Source organism: Somniosus microcephalus, chromosome 11, assembly GCF_052327205.1.
Source record: "Somniosus microcephalus isolate GS21.2 chromosome 11, FLI_Smic_1.0, whole genome shotgun sequence".
In the NCBI taxonomy this organism is placed as follows: Eukaryota; Metazoa; Chordata; class Chondrichthyes; order Squaliformes; family Somniosidae; genus Somniosus; species Somniosus microcephalus.
Window position 1 is genome coordinate 90221322 of NC_140997.1, and position 13461 is coordinate 90234782.

Sequence of the window (13461 nt, forward strand, 5' to 3'; positions counted from 1 at the left end):
GCACACTCTTTATCCTCTTAAAGCAACATCTAGATAAGGGAACTAGATGTAATATCTCCAAGTTTGCAGACGACACAAGGCTGGGTGGATGTGTGTGCTGCAAGGAGGATACCGAGAAACTCCAGGATGATTTGGACAGGTTGGGTGATTGGGCAGAAGCGTGGCAGATGCAATATAACGTGGATAAATGCGAGGTTATCCACTTTGGTGTCAAAAACAGAAAGGCAGACTATTATCTGAATGGCAATAGATTGGGAGAAGGGGAAGTGCAACAAGACCTGGGTGTCCTTGTGCACCAGTCGCTGAAGGTAAGCATGCAGGTGCAGCAGGCGGTGAAGAAGGCAAATGGTATGTTGGCCTTCATAGCGAAAGGGTTTGAGTACAGGAGCAAGGATGTCCTGCTGCAGTTGTACAGGGCCTTGGTGAGACCACACCTTGAGTACTGTGTACAGTTTTGGTCGCCTTATCTGAGGAAGGATGTTCTTGCCATGGAAGGAGTTCAGCGAAGATTCACAAGGCTGATCCCTGGGATGGCAGGAATGACGTATAAGGAGAGATTGGGTCGATTGGGATTATACTCGCTGGAATTTAGAAGAATGAGAGGGGATCTCATTGAAACTTATAAAATTCTGACAGGTCTGGACAAACTAGATGCAGGTAGAATGTTCCCGATAGTCGGAGAGTCCAGAACCAGGGGTCATAGTCTAAGGATAAGTGGTAAGCCATTTAGGACAGAGATGAGGAAGAATTTCTTCACCCAGAGAGTGGTGAACCTGTGGAATTCTCTACCACAGAAGGCGGTTGAGGCCAAGTCTTTATATATTCAAGAAGGAGTTAGATATATTTCTTAGAGCTAAAGGTATCAAGGGATATGGGGAGAAGGCAGGTAGGGGGTACTGAGTTTGGATGATCAGCCATGATCTCATCGAATGGCGGAGCAGGCTCGAGGGGCCGAATGGCCTACTCCTGCTCCTATCTTCTATGTTTCTGTGTTACACAACTAACCCTTTACAACGCTCTCTGGTTTTGGGGGGTGGAAACTCAGCATATTTCACTACAGCCACACAGCTCCTCTAACACCAATTATTATATGCACAACCCTAAAACTCCGTCCTCCACTTTAACAGCCACATACCTCATCTCTTACTTCAGCTCTCCCATGTCACTTGGTACATACTCAACTACTAGCGTTACCCTCATTAACTCCATCTTCTTGCAGGGCAAATAACACACAATGCCCACACAATGCCAGGGGAAACTTGTTATACATTTGTTGCAGGTGGTAATTTTGCAGGCAAATACTTTTGATGTGCCAGAAGGGGCTTCCCAAACTTAATTACTTCGTGCCCTCGGAGCTGTTTCATCATTGACTCTCACTCAGGCATATGCAAATGAGGCCAGTGGAGACTCAGCAGGTGGATTGTGCAAAGGCTCCAAAGGTGTGAGAACTCTGGGGGAGTGTTTTAAAAGCACATCAGCAGTGGAATTGGCTTCCACCTGAATTTCCTCGCCGAAAGAACTTCCTGCGTCATTCCTACACAGTAAGTATGCTAGAAATGACTAGGAAATGAGATCAGCCAACTCAGCACAGAGATGGAAGCTGGCACCTTCCTAGTTTGTATGGCTCGGTATCACACTGCAATCTAAATTTACCCACTGCGCTAACTGGAGGTTGTAGGCAGATATCGGAAACTCTACTTTAAACTAACTCTGCGAAGTAGAGAATAATTCTGCCAGTTATAAGCAATCCTGAAACTGAAGATCATCCAGTGATTTACAACTTACTTCTGCAGGTAGGGTGAAAGAAAAACAAAGAACAGATTGGGAAAGTTTTATTAAAAGATGTATTTATTTTCCTCACATTTTCTGCTTTATCGGCTGCTCCAATACCACCGACTCCAGTATCTGGTCAAGATGGCACGATGATCGCAGGACCTGGCGGGAGTGGGGTGGGGTACTCGATATTGGATATTCAGGCATGTGATGCCTACAATTTTCTTCCATATGCACAGAAAATCAGGGGAGGCATGTGGCCGAATGTTTAATATGTCAGTCAGTGATACTCCCTGCCGGTTCCGCAAACTCAGAAAATTCCCCCCAGTGTGTGTGGGTTTCTCTACTGATCATGATCTGACACAATCAACAGCGGTTACATAGGCGGAGCACTCGCCACAGACAGCAGTCTTGTTCAGTGTTGACCCAGTGTGGCAAGGTGAATTGCAGACTTCCCCATCAATGCAACTCAAGCTGGTTGGACTGGATGGTTAGTATTTTGGAACCACTGACCTCCCCATAGTGCAATCAGCAGTGGAGCAAACTCACCCAGCACAGACCTAACTAAGCATTTGACTCCCAGTCAGTTTCAGGTCATTGATAAATAGTGTAAAAAGAAAATGAGCAAGGAGAGAAATGAGGCCTGCAGTTAATGAGCACCGATAAATAAAGTCACAGAGCAGTTGAGGTGACAAGCAGGGAATAAATAGTGCTGCAATAAGATAACTGTCCAGCACAATGAGCAATGGGAAATATGTTTTCAAAAATCTTTGCCACTGTCATCAAATCTGTTTGTTAAATTGCACTTTTTAAGATGTAGAAACATAAACTTGAGCACCAGAATCAGCTGGAGCATTTTGGAACTAACTGTATGGTACGGAGTCAGGGGAGCTGGCAGTACCACACTGAGTCAGGGGGAGCTGCAACATGGCATCACCCTACAGTCCAGCTGATTCTCATCTTTAAGCTTCTACATTATTAAATTAATCCGTTTAACAAATATATCGATAGTTAACTTTTAAGGCTTCTGATAAAAAGTTGAAATTTTAAATAAAAAAATCACACTACTTGGGGGTCAAAGATCATGCGGATCACTGCGGATTACAAAAATACTGGAATTTTTCACTGCATGTCACACATAGATAATGGGAGATAATATAGAAAAGGAAACCAGATACAGGAGGCGCCTCACCTGTAAGAATTAATTTGGGGAGCATGCAAACAACTTTCACCAATCTATGTGATATCCCACCAATAAAGCATAGCCATGTAAGCACGTATCCAGTATAAACCTTCAATGCATTTGACACAAATCATTTATACTTGCTATTTGGGACTAATTTCCTCCGTTTCAATTAAACTATGCAACGGCCATAAATATAAATTCCAACACTTCACTTTTCAATTTGAAATTAAACAAAATCCCACAGTAAAAGCTGCCAGAAGAAAGAGATCCTGGGCTGAGGCTTGTGGGATAACCTACAAGTGGCGTGGAACCACAAGCTTGCCGGAGGTTAAGACTGTTCAAAGGTGCATCAAATAAAACACATACTAGCAAACACTTTAAAAATGCATGTTCTTGTTTTCAATTGTAATATTATCAATTAAAATAGGAAGGTGACCCAAATCCAGCAGCAGCTATGAAGTTCGGGGATAACTAAGCAAGACAGCAACTCCTGCCCGTTCAGAGCCCTCGAAGGTCGAAGTTCACTCAAGAAGTAGAAGCAACAGCACGAAAGCCACCATGTTACCTAAAGGGGCAAAGCAGACTGATGATCAGTGTTACTGTGCCTGAGCTCCTTCACCATATACCCACTCACTATTACAATAGCAAAATACTGTGCATGCTGGAAATCTGAAATAACAACAGAAAATGCTGGAAACACTCAGCAGGTCAGGCAGCATCGAAGAGAGACAGAGCCAGTGCTGAGAGTCAGGGACCCTTCGTCAGAACTGGAAAAGGTTAGGGAGGAGAGATTTTTAAGCAGGGGCAGGGAGCAGGGGAGGTAAGAACAAAGGGAAGGTCTGTGATAGGCTGGAAGGCAGGAGAGATTGACTGACAAAAGGGATGATGGTGCAAGGCAAAAGGAGAGGTAATGGAACAAGTTAAGAAACAAAAGATGACTAGATGAGATGTGAATGATGATGGCAGCATCATTAACAGCTACCATGTGAGAAAACAAGAGAGAAAAAAAGGAAATACAGGGGCTGAAGTTATAGTCTGAAATTGTTGAACTCTATGGTAAGTCCACTCACTATTATACTGACAGGGTGAATTGGTCACAGGCCTGAATAGCTCCTTACAATCACATTTTCAGATCCAACCCATTCAATGGTCAGATCCAAATATTTGTATATTGATCCTCGGTGGTGGGAAAATTATTGGAAAGAATTCTGAAGGACAGGATAAATCTTCATTTAGAAAGACATGGATTAATCAAGGATAGTCAGCATGGATTTGTTAAGGGAAGGTCGTGTCTGACAAACTTGATTGAATTTTTTGAGGAGGTAACAAGGAGGGTAGATGAGGGTAGTGGATTTTAGCAAGGCTTTTGATGAGGTTCCACATGGCAGACTGGTCATGAAGTTAAAAGCCCATGAGATCCAGGGCAAAGTGTCAAGTTGGATTCAAAACTGGCTCGGAGACAGGAAGCAGAGGATAATGGTTGATGGGTGTTTTTGTGACTGGAAGGCTGTTTCCAGTGGGGTTCCGCAGGGCTCAGTACTAGGTCCCTTGCTTTTTGTAGTATATATCAATGATCTAGACTTGAATATAGGGGGTATGATTAAGAAGTTTGCAGATGATACTAAAATCAGCTGTGTGGTTGATACTGAAGAAGGAAGCTGTAGACTGCAGGAAGATATCAATAAATTGGTCAGGTGGGCAGAACAGTGGCAAATGGAATTCAATCCGGCGAAGTGTGAGGTAATGCATTTGGGGAGGGCTAACAAGGAAAGGGAATACACAATAAATGGTAGGACACTGAGTAGTGTAGAGGAACAGAGGGACCTTGGAGTGCATGTCCACAGATCCCTGAAGGTAGCAGGCCAGGTAGATAAGGTGGTTAAGAAGGCATACGGAATGCTTGCCTTTATTAGCCGTGGCATAGAATACAAGAGCAGGGGGTTATGCTTGAACTGTATAAAACACTAGTTAGGCCTCAGCTAGAGTACTGTGTGCAGTTCTGGTCACCACATTACAGGAAAGATGTGATTGCACTAGAGAGGGTACAGAGGAGATTTACAAGGATGTTGCCGGGAGTAGAGAATCTTAGCTATGAGGAAAGACTGGATAGGCTGGGTCTGTTTTCCTTGGAACAGAGGAGGCTGAGGGGAGACCTTATTGAGGTGTATAAAATTATGAGGGGCATAGATAAAGTGGATAGAAAGGATCTATTTCCCTTAGCAGAGGGGTCAAAAGCCAGGGGGCACAGAATTAAAGTAATTGGTGGAAGGTTTAGAGGGGATTTGAGGTGAAATGTCTTCACCCAGAGTGTTGTGGGGGTCTGGAACTCACTGCCTGAAAGGGTGGTAGAGGCAGGAACCCAAACCACATTTAAAAAGTACTTGGATGTGTACTTGGGATGCTCTAACCTGCAGGGCTACGAATCAAGAGCTGGGAAGTGGGATTAGGCTGGATAGCTCTTTGTTGGCCAGCGCGGACATGATGGGCCGAAAAGGCCTCCTTCCGTGCTGTAACTTTCTATGATTCTATGATAACTAGACTCAGCCCCAAGAAAGGTTAAAAACATTCTTTGCAGAGTGGTTAGAATGTGGAATTTTCTGCCACAATTATCATTGAAGCCAAGTCCATAAATTCTTTTACAAGGGAATGATAGCTGCTGAAAAAAGTACAATATTCAAAGATATGAGAAGTGAGCAGGAAAGTGGGATTCGACTAGGCAGCTCATGTGAAGAAAAACTGTAGCAGACTTGAAAGGCTTAATGGTCTGTTTCTGTGCTGAAACTTTCAATGATTCACAGGCCAAGGTTGGTGTCAGGAGGAATGCACTATACTTCACACACAAAACCTCCATGTCAGAAAAAGTACTCACACTAGCCCCCAAAAAATGTAAAATCAAATATCAACGTGTTCAGTTTTTGCCCCGAGTCCCAGCTTCATTTCCCATGGTTTAGCAGATCAGAAGTCGGGAGGTATGCATGGCCTCCCAAGCAGCGTGGGAGCATCACCTGCCCATGTGCTTTGGACTGAGGCATTTCCTGGAGAGAACAAGACAGACAAGCATCAGAAAAGATGTGGGCAACTCACCTCACTTTCATATTTGAGGGAGTGAGCAATTGTGGGGTATTAAGTTTTTGGGACTGGTCATAGAAACATAGAAGATAGGAGCAGGAGTAGGCCATTCGACCCCTCGAGCCTGCTCCGCCATTTAATGAGATCATGGCTGATCATCCAAATTCAGTACCCTGTCCCTGCTTTCTCCCCATATCCCTTGATCCCTTTAGCCTTAAGAAATATATCTAACTCCTTCTTGAATATATTTAATGAATTGGCCTCAACTTTGTGGTAGAGAATTCCACAGGTTCACCACTCTCTGGGTGAAGAAATCCTCCTCATCTCTGTCCTAAATGGCTTACCCCTTATCTTTAGACTGTGACCCCTGGTTCTGGACTCCCCTGCCATCGGGAACATCCTTCCTGCATCCAGTCGGTCTAGTCCTGTTAGAATTTTATAAGTTTCAATGAGATCCCCTCTCATTCTACCAAACTCTAGCAAATATAAGCCCAATCGACCCAATCTCTCCTCATACGTCATTCCTGCCATCCCAGGTATCAGTCTGGTGAATTTTCGCTGCATTCCCTCCATGGCAAGAACATCCTTCCTCAGATAAGGCGACCAAAACGGCACACAATACTCAAGTGTGGTCTCACCAAGGCCCTATACAACTGCAGCAAGACATCCTTGCTCATGTACTCGAATCCTCTCGCTATGAAGGCCAACATACCATTTGCCTTCTTAACCGCCTGCTGCACCTGCATGCTTACCTTCAGCGACTGGTGCACAAGGACACCCAGGTCTCGTTGCACTTCCCCTTCTCCCAATCTATTGCCATTCAGATAATAATCTGCCTTCCTGTTTTTGCCACTAAAGTGGATAACCTCGCATTTATCCACATTATACCGCATCTGCCATATCACCCAACCTGTCCAAATCATACTGGAGTTTCTCGGCATCCTCCTCACAGCACACACGCCCACCCAGCTTTGTGTTGTCTGCAAACTTGGAGATATTACATCTAGTTCCCTTGTCTAGATCATTAATATATATTGTGATGAATAGCTGGGGTCCTAGCACAATCCCTGCGGTACCCCACTAGTCACTGCCTGCCACTCGGAAAAAGACCCGTTTATTCCAACTCTTTGCTTCCTGTCTGCCAACCAGCTGGACAGCAGTCTTTTCTGGTGCCGTACTTTGCTATGTTCCTATGTATGTGCTTAAAATTGCTCAGTGAGAATTTGAGATTCAATTTGGTGGTAAATCTGTGGGAAAATAGCTCTGATACATACCTCCACGTGGAGATGTGCTGCTGAAGCCCCATTGTTTACCTTGCTAAAGTCTTCTGCTCTGACCAAAGTGTGACTAGGAACAAGAGGTATATGTTCCACTTACTAGAACAGCACTCAGGACCTTACACTGACAACCAGGGTACAAATGTAGTGTGGATGAGGAACTCTGCATTTAAACTGCTGTATACAAGGCAGAGAGCTCCACAGACAGGACTGTCTTCATTTACTGCCTGGATCCAGATAAAAGCAAACATTTGTCAAACCCCTGCACTTGTATCTAGCCAAGTGTCATGTTCAGATGGCAGTTCCAATGGTACACAGAAGATGAAATGGAAGTTTGTATTAAGCTAAACTGAGCATTAATTGTGGGTTTGAACACAAATTCAGCCAGTCCGGGCCCTCTTCTTTGCGAGGAAACCTGTGAACTTCCTCCAGATAATATTGCTAGGTCCTGAATAAAGAGCTGAATATATTGCATTCGGCTGCCTGTTTGGCAATGGAACTTACCCCAGACTGAGCCAAATCTAGTCAGAGGAATGCAGGCTTCTGGACTGCAGCACATCATCCCTGTGAAAGACAGAGCACTTCAACAAAAAGGAACAAAATCCCAGAATGTACAATCACACCAAGAACCCACCTCTGCCTCAATCTTCAACTCTTTATTTGGGGCACTGAACATTTCATGCACACCATTTTTTATATTAGAGATAGAAATTTTCCCAGGTACAAGACAAAAAGACAAGCAATAAAAACAAAACACCTTCCATCCTGCTGGCTCTGTTGAAAGAAACAGCTTACCTTCACAGTCACAGCTCGCTGAAGACTCCAGAGTTGACCGCAGCCAAATAACTCAGGAAGGGGTCTCCGACAAAGCAAGAAAATGGCAGATTTGGAGATATCTAAAAAAGTCTCCAACTTTCTTCGAGTTTACACCTTCAAAGTGCATTTACCCTCAAAATCTCCTTCCAGAAGGTGGGCAAGTGCCTCAGTACGCTACATACAAAGAAATCATAAATGCGCTGTTTATAAAATATGTTTATGATTTCATTTTGCACAAGGGATGATTCCACAAAGTGACAGGGCATGGCGCACAATGGGAGGGAGTAGCTCTCAGGGAGTGACACTTGCAGAGAGCGGCCATACACAGGGAGTGGGCCGTGGGAAATTGCAGGTGGGCAGCCGTGATTTGGACACACAGCTGGGAATGCCAGGTTACAGAATTGTCTCTATCGTGTACAGAGGAAATCGTCCCTGCAACTGTAGAGAAGTTTTGCCCACTGCCCAGTAGTGGAGCATTCTGCCATTACAAAGGGCTCCAGTTATAATTCGCTCAAAACTGTAGGATGATAGGTGAGCGAATGGCTAGCATTTGTGAGCTGCAGTCCCTTACCGAGGCGGAGTTTCAAGCCGTGGAGCAGGTGGTGCCCGTCTGACTCGAATAAATTCCGAGTGCTCCCTGTTGTGATCTAGTGTCTCCTGGACAGCTTGCTCTGGTAAGACATAAATGTGAAACTGCATTAGATTTTCTTCCAGCTCCCAGATAGAAGCGCATGTTCTAGTGATCTAGTCTACCATGCAACCCAGACTCATGCACCAAAGAAAGTTACATTACTTGCTTACAAAATACATTGAGAGTTCTATGCACTTTTAAAGATGATATATTATTGGTATATTAAATCACACTGGAAGGTCTAGTGTTGCGGTATTTACTCTGACTCACCAATCTGTTCCATTATATTCTGTGTTGCACTAGTTGCAGGTGGATGCTCCAGAATTTCTCTCCCCTACAAAAACAAAGATTGTGCTTATAATGCGAGATTGCTATTTGATTCAGTGTAGTTCCATCTTCTTTACTTTTACACAAAGCAGCATTACATGCACTCTCTCCCCCATCCCAGCTACTTGGCCAAGAGAAATGAAACTCAAAGATCAGGTTTAAGTGATCTATTCAGATATATTTGAACTTGGATATTCAAGAGTCTGAGTGAGCATGTTAGGCATGAGTCAATGATTAGTTATTTAATTCTTCATACAAAATTCTTTATCTATCCAGAGATGTTAATATCATCATCATCCCTCAAACGGACCATGTCACTTTCAAAAGTTTAACCTCAATTCAGGGCATACAAACTCCTCTGCCCTAAAGTTGGACACACCATTCAAAGTATAATTCTTTTTATTTTTGTAACCAAAATGTACCACTCCATAATTAATGACATTGAACTCCATCTGCCACTTTCTTGCCTATTCCTTATAATAATTTTTGAGATTCCCTCATGATGCTCCCTCGTGCTTTCCTTATTTTCTCATAGTCTCTCTTATTTTGATTATTATCCAAACACCCCATAGGCCCTCTTTTTCAAATTTTACTTTGTTTCTAATCTCTTTATTTATTTAAAGCATCCTGAAACTTGAAGTAATCTCCTTTTTGATGGTATATATTTATTCTGCATCTTTGAAATCTGCTTTTTAAAAATATCCCATTATTGATCGACAGCCCTGTGTGCCAACTTCTTTCCATGTCCACTAGGTCACTCGGCATTTTCCTCAATTCTGCCCTATTTCAATTTGGTATCTTTGTTTTCGTATTAACTTTTTCTCTTGCTATGTAAAACGTAAACCGTATCATATTATGGTAACTACTCCCGAGATGCTCACCCACATTTAACTGATCAACCTGATATATTTTGTTACTGATAGTTAGATCTAAGCAGGAGAATCACAGTACGATACATAAGAACTTAAGAAATAAGAGCAGGAGCAGGCCATACGGCCCCTCACACCTGCTCCGCCATTCAATAAGATCATGGCTGATCATTGACCTGAACTCCACTCTCTCACCCGATCTCCATATCCCTTGATTCCCCTAGAGTCCAAAAATCTATCTCAGCCTTGAATACACTCAAAGACCCAGCATGCACAGCCCTCTGGGGCAGAGAATTCCAAAGATTCACAACTCTGAGTGAAGAAATTCCTCCTCATCTCCGACCCCTTATCCTGAGACTATGCCTCCTAGTTCTAGACACTCCAGCCAGGGGAAACCACCTCTCAGCATCTACCCTGTCAATCCCCTTCAGAATCTTGTATGTTTCAATGAGATCACCTCTCATTCTTCTAAACTCCAGAGAGTATAGGCCCATTCTACACAATCTCTCATCATAGGACAGCCCCCTCATCCCAGGAATCAATCTAGTGAACCTTTGTTGCACCGCCTCCAAGGCAAGTATATCCTTCCTTAGATGAGGAGACCAAAACTGTGCACAGTACTCCAGGTGTGGTCTCACCAAGGCCCTGTACAATTGTAGCAAGACTTCCTTACTCTTATACTCCAACCCCCTTGAAATAAAGGCCAACATGCCATTTGCCTTCCTTATTGCTTGCTATACCTGCATGCTAGCTTTCTGTGTTGCTTCCACGAGGACACCCAGATCTCTCTGAACACCAACATTTGAAAGTTTCTCACCATTTAAAAAATATGTTTTTCTATTCTTCCTACCAAAGTGAATAACCTCACATTTCCCTATATTATACTCCATCTGCCACCTTACTGCCCACTCACTTAGTCTATCTACATCCCTTTGCAGACTCTGTGTTCTCCTCACAGCTTACTGTCCCACCTAGCTTTGTATCATCAGCAAACTTGGATACATTACATTCGGTCCCTTCATCTAGGTCATTAATATAGATTGTAAATAACTGAGGCCCCAACACTGATCTCTGCAGCACCCCACTAGTTACAGCCTGCCAACCTGAAAAAAATCAGTTTATCCCTACTCTGTTTTCTGTCCGTTAACCAATCCTCTATCCATGCTACTATATTACCCCCAACCCCGTGAGCCCTAATCTTGTGTAATAATCTTTTATGTGGCACCTTATCGAATGCCTTTTGGAAATCCAAATATATTACATCCACTGGTTCCCCTTTATCTTCCCTGCTAGTTACACCCTCAAAAAACTAATACATTTGTGATGCGCTATCAATTACTCATAAAAGACTGAGAGTTAAGAGAGTAACTAAAGGCTTTTATTAACAAAAGAATGAAGGTCTGCCTCGAGTGGTCGACCGGTCCAGAATACAAAGGGCTGGGGAGCAGTCACCTTTATACTAGGACTTGTGGGAGGAGTCAGCCGAGGCATGTCCAGGCATGTACACAGTGGAATACAAACTGTGGTTTACCACATTCACCCCTTGTTTAAAATTGAGTCCGGCGGGGTGAAGTGTATTAAAAGTTAAGTGTATTGGAGTCTCTCCGGAGGTCTTGTCTGCCGCTGTGATCGGCGTGGCGACGGCAGGGGTAGTGGAGCTTCCGGCGTCGAGTCCTGCGTAGGCTGTGGCACCGGCGTGTCGCCCTCGTAGATGTCGAGCGGGTCGCGGGGCCCAGGCCTGCCGTCTGCTGGGGCTGGATATCGGATCGTGGGGGGGGGGGGGTGGTAGTGAGTAGTGGGTTACTGCGGCCCCCGAGGGTGCAAGGTCTCTTATGGAGACTGTGTCCTCCCGCCCGTCCGGGTATGCAATGTAAGCATACTGGGGGTTGGCGTGGAGGAGGTCGACCCTCTCGACCAGGGGGTCCGTTTTATGGGTCCTCACGTGTCTTCTCAGTAGGACCGGCCCTGGGGACGTCAGCCATGGCGGTAGCGATGTCCCCGATGTGGACTTCCTTGGGAAGACAAACATTTTCTCATGAGGGGTGGCGTTAGTGGCAGTGCAGAGCAGTGACCGAATAGAGTGGAGCGCATCGGGGAGCACATCCTGCCAGCGGGAGGTTGGAAGGCCCCTAGACTTTAAGGCTAGCAGGGCGGCCTTCCAAACTGTCGCATTTTCTCTTTCCACCTGTCCGTTCCCCCGGGGGTTGTAACTGGTGGTCCTGCTTGTGGCAATACCCCTAGTTAGCAGGTACTGACGGAGTTCGTCACTCATAAACGATGAGCCCCGGTCGCTATGGATATAGCTGGGGAAACCGAACAGGGTGAAGAGGTCGTTCAGACATTTAATGACCGTGGCACTGGTCATGTCCGGGCAGGGGATGGCGAACGGGAAACGGGAGTACTCATCAATAATATTGAGGAAGTACACATTGCGGTCGGAGGAGGGGAGAGGCCCTTTAAAATCAACGCTCAGGTGCTCGAAGGGGCGAGTGGCTTTTATCAGGTGGGCCCTGTCTGGTCTATAAAAGTGCGGTTTGCACTCAGCGCAGACTTGGCAGTTCCTGGTCATGGTCCTGACCTCCTCAATAGAGTAAGGCAGGTTGCGGGCCTTGATGAAGTGGAAGAACCTGGTGACCCCCGGGTGGCAGAGGTCATTGTGAAGGGCCCGCAGTCTATCGATCTGCGCGCTGGCGCAGGTGCCACGCGATAGCGCATCCGGGGGTTCATTGAGCTTCCCGGGCCGGTACAAGATCTCGTAATTGTAGGTGGAAAGTTCGATTCTCCACCTCAAGATCTTGTCATTTTTGATTTTGCCCCTCTGCTTGTTGTTAAACATGAAAGCAACTGAACGCTGGTCAGTGAGCAGGGTAAATCATTTTCTGGCCAGGTAGTGCCTCCAATGACGCACAGCCTCCACAATCGCCTGGGCCTCCTTCTCAACAGCAGAGTGTCTGGTCTCCGGGCCTTGGAGGGTTCGTGAAAAGAAGGCCACGGGTCTCCCCGCCTGATTGAGGGTAGCGGCCAGGGCAAAGTCGGACGTGTCGCTTTCCACCTGGAAGGGGATGGATTCGTCCACTGCGTGCATGGTGGCTTTGGCAATGTCCTCCTTGATACGGTGGAAGGCTAAGCGGGCCTCTGCCGTCAAGGGAAAAGAGGTGGACTTGATCAGCGGACGGGCCTTGTCCGCATAGTAGGGGACCCACTGGGCGTAATAGGAGAAAAACCCTAGGCACCTCTTCAGGGCCTTGAAGCAGTGGGGCAGTGGGAGTTCCATAAGGGGACGCATCCGGTCGGGGTCGGGGCCGATGACTCCGTGTTCCACAACACAGCCAAGGATGGCGAGGCGGTTTGTGCGGAATATGCACTTCTCCTTGTTATATGTCAGGTTCAGGAGTTGGGCAGTGCGGAGGAATTTTTCGAGGTTTGCGTCATGGTCCTGCAAGTCACGGCCACAGATGGTCACATTGTCCAGATATGGGAAAGTGGCCTGCAACGCATTTTGATCTACCATCC

The 13461-nt window shown here is 45.5% G+C and overlaps 1 protein-coding gene across 11 annotated transcripts in view; it reads right to left on the reverse strand.

Moving 5' to 3' along the window:
- Window positions 1–1826: 1826 nt before the first annotated feature.
- The window catches only part of LOC147110722 (uncharacterized), a 72769-nt gene continuing 61134 nt past the window's right edge, over window positions 1827–13461 (reverse strand). For 9 of the 11 annotated variants that reach the window (XM_086000963.1, XM_086000964.1, XM_086000962.1 and 6 more), the window contains 4 exons: window positions 9023–9086; window positions 8693–8792; window positions 7810–7869; window positions 1827–3524 (listed from right to left, as the gene is read on the reverse strand). In XM_086000963.1, coding sequence (XP_085857089.1) covers window positions 7827–7869; window positions 8693–8792; window positions 9023–9086 — 207 coding nt within the window. In that variant the 3' untranslated portion in view covers window positions 1827–3524; window positions 7810–7826. Of the gene's footprint in view, window positions 3525–5828; window positions 5995–7809; window positions 7870–8692; window positions 8793–9022; window positions 9087–13461 lie in introns of all 11 variants that reach the window. The other 2 variants (XR_015079975.1, XM_086000970.1) reach the window with 2 other exon arrangements.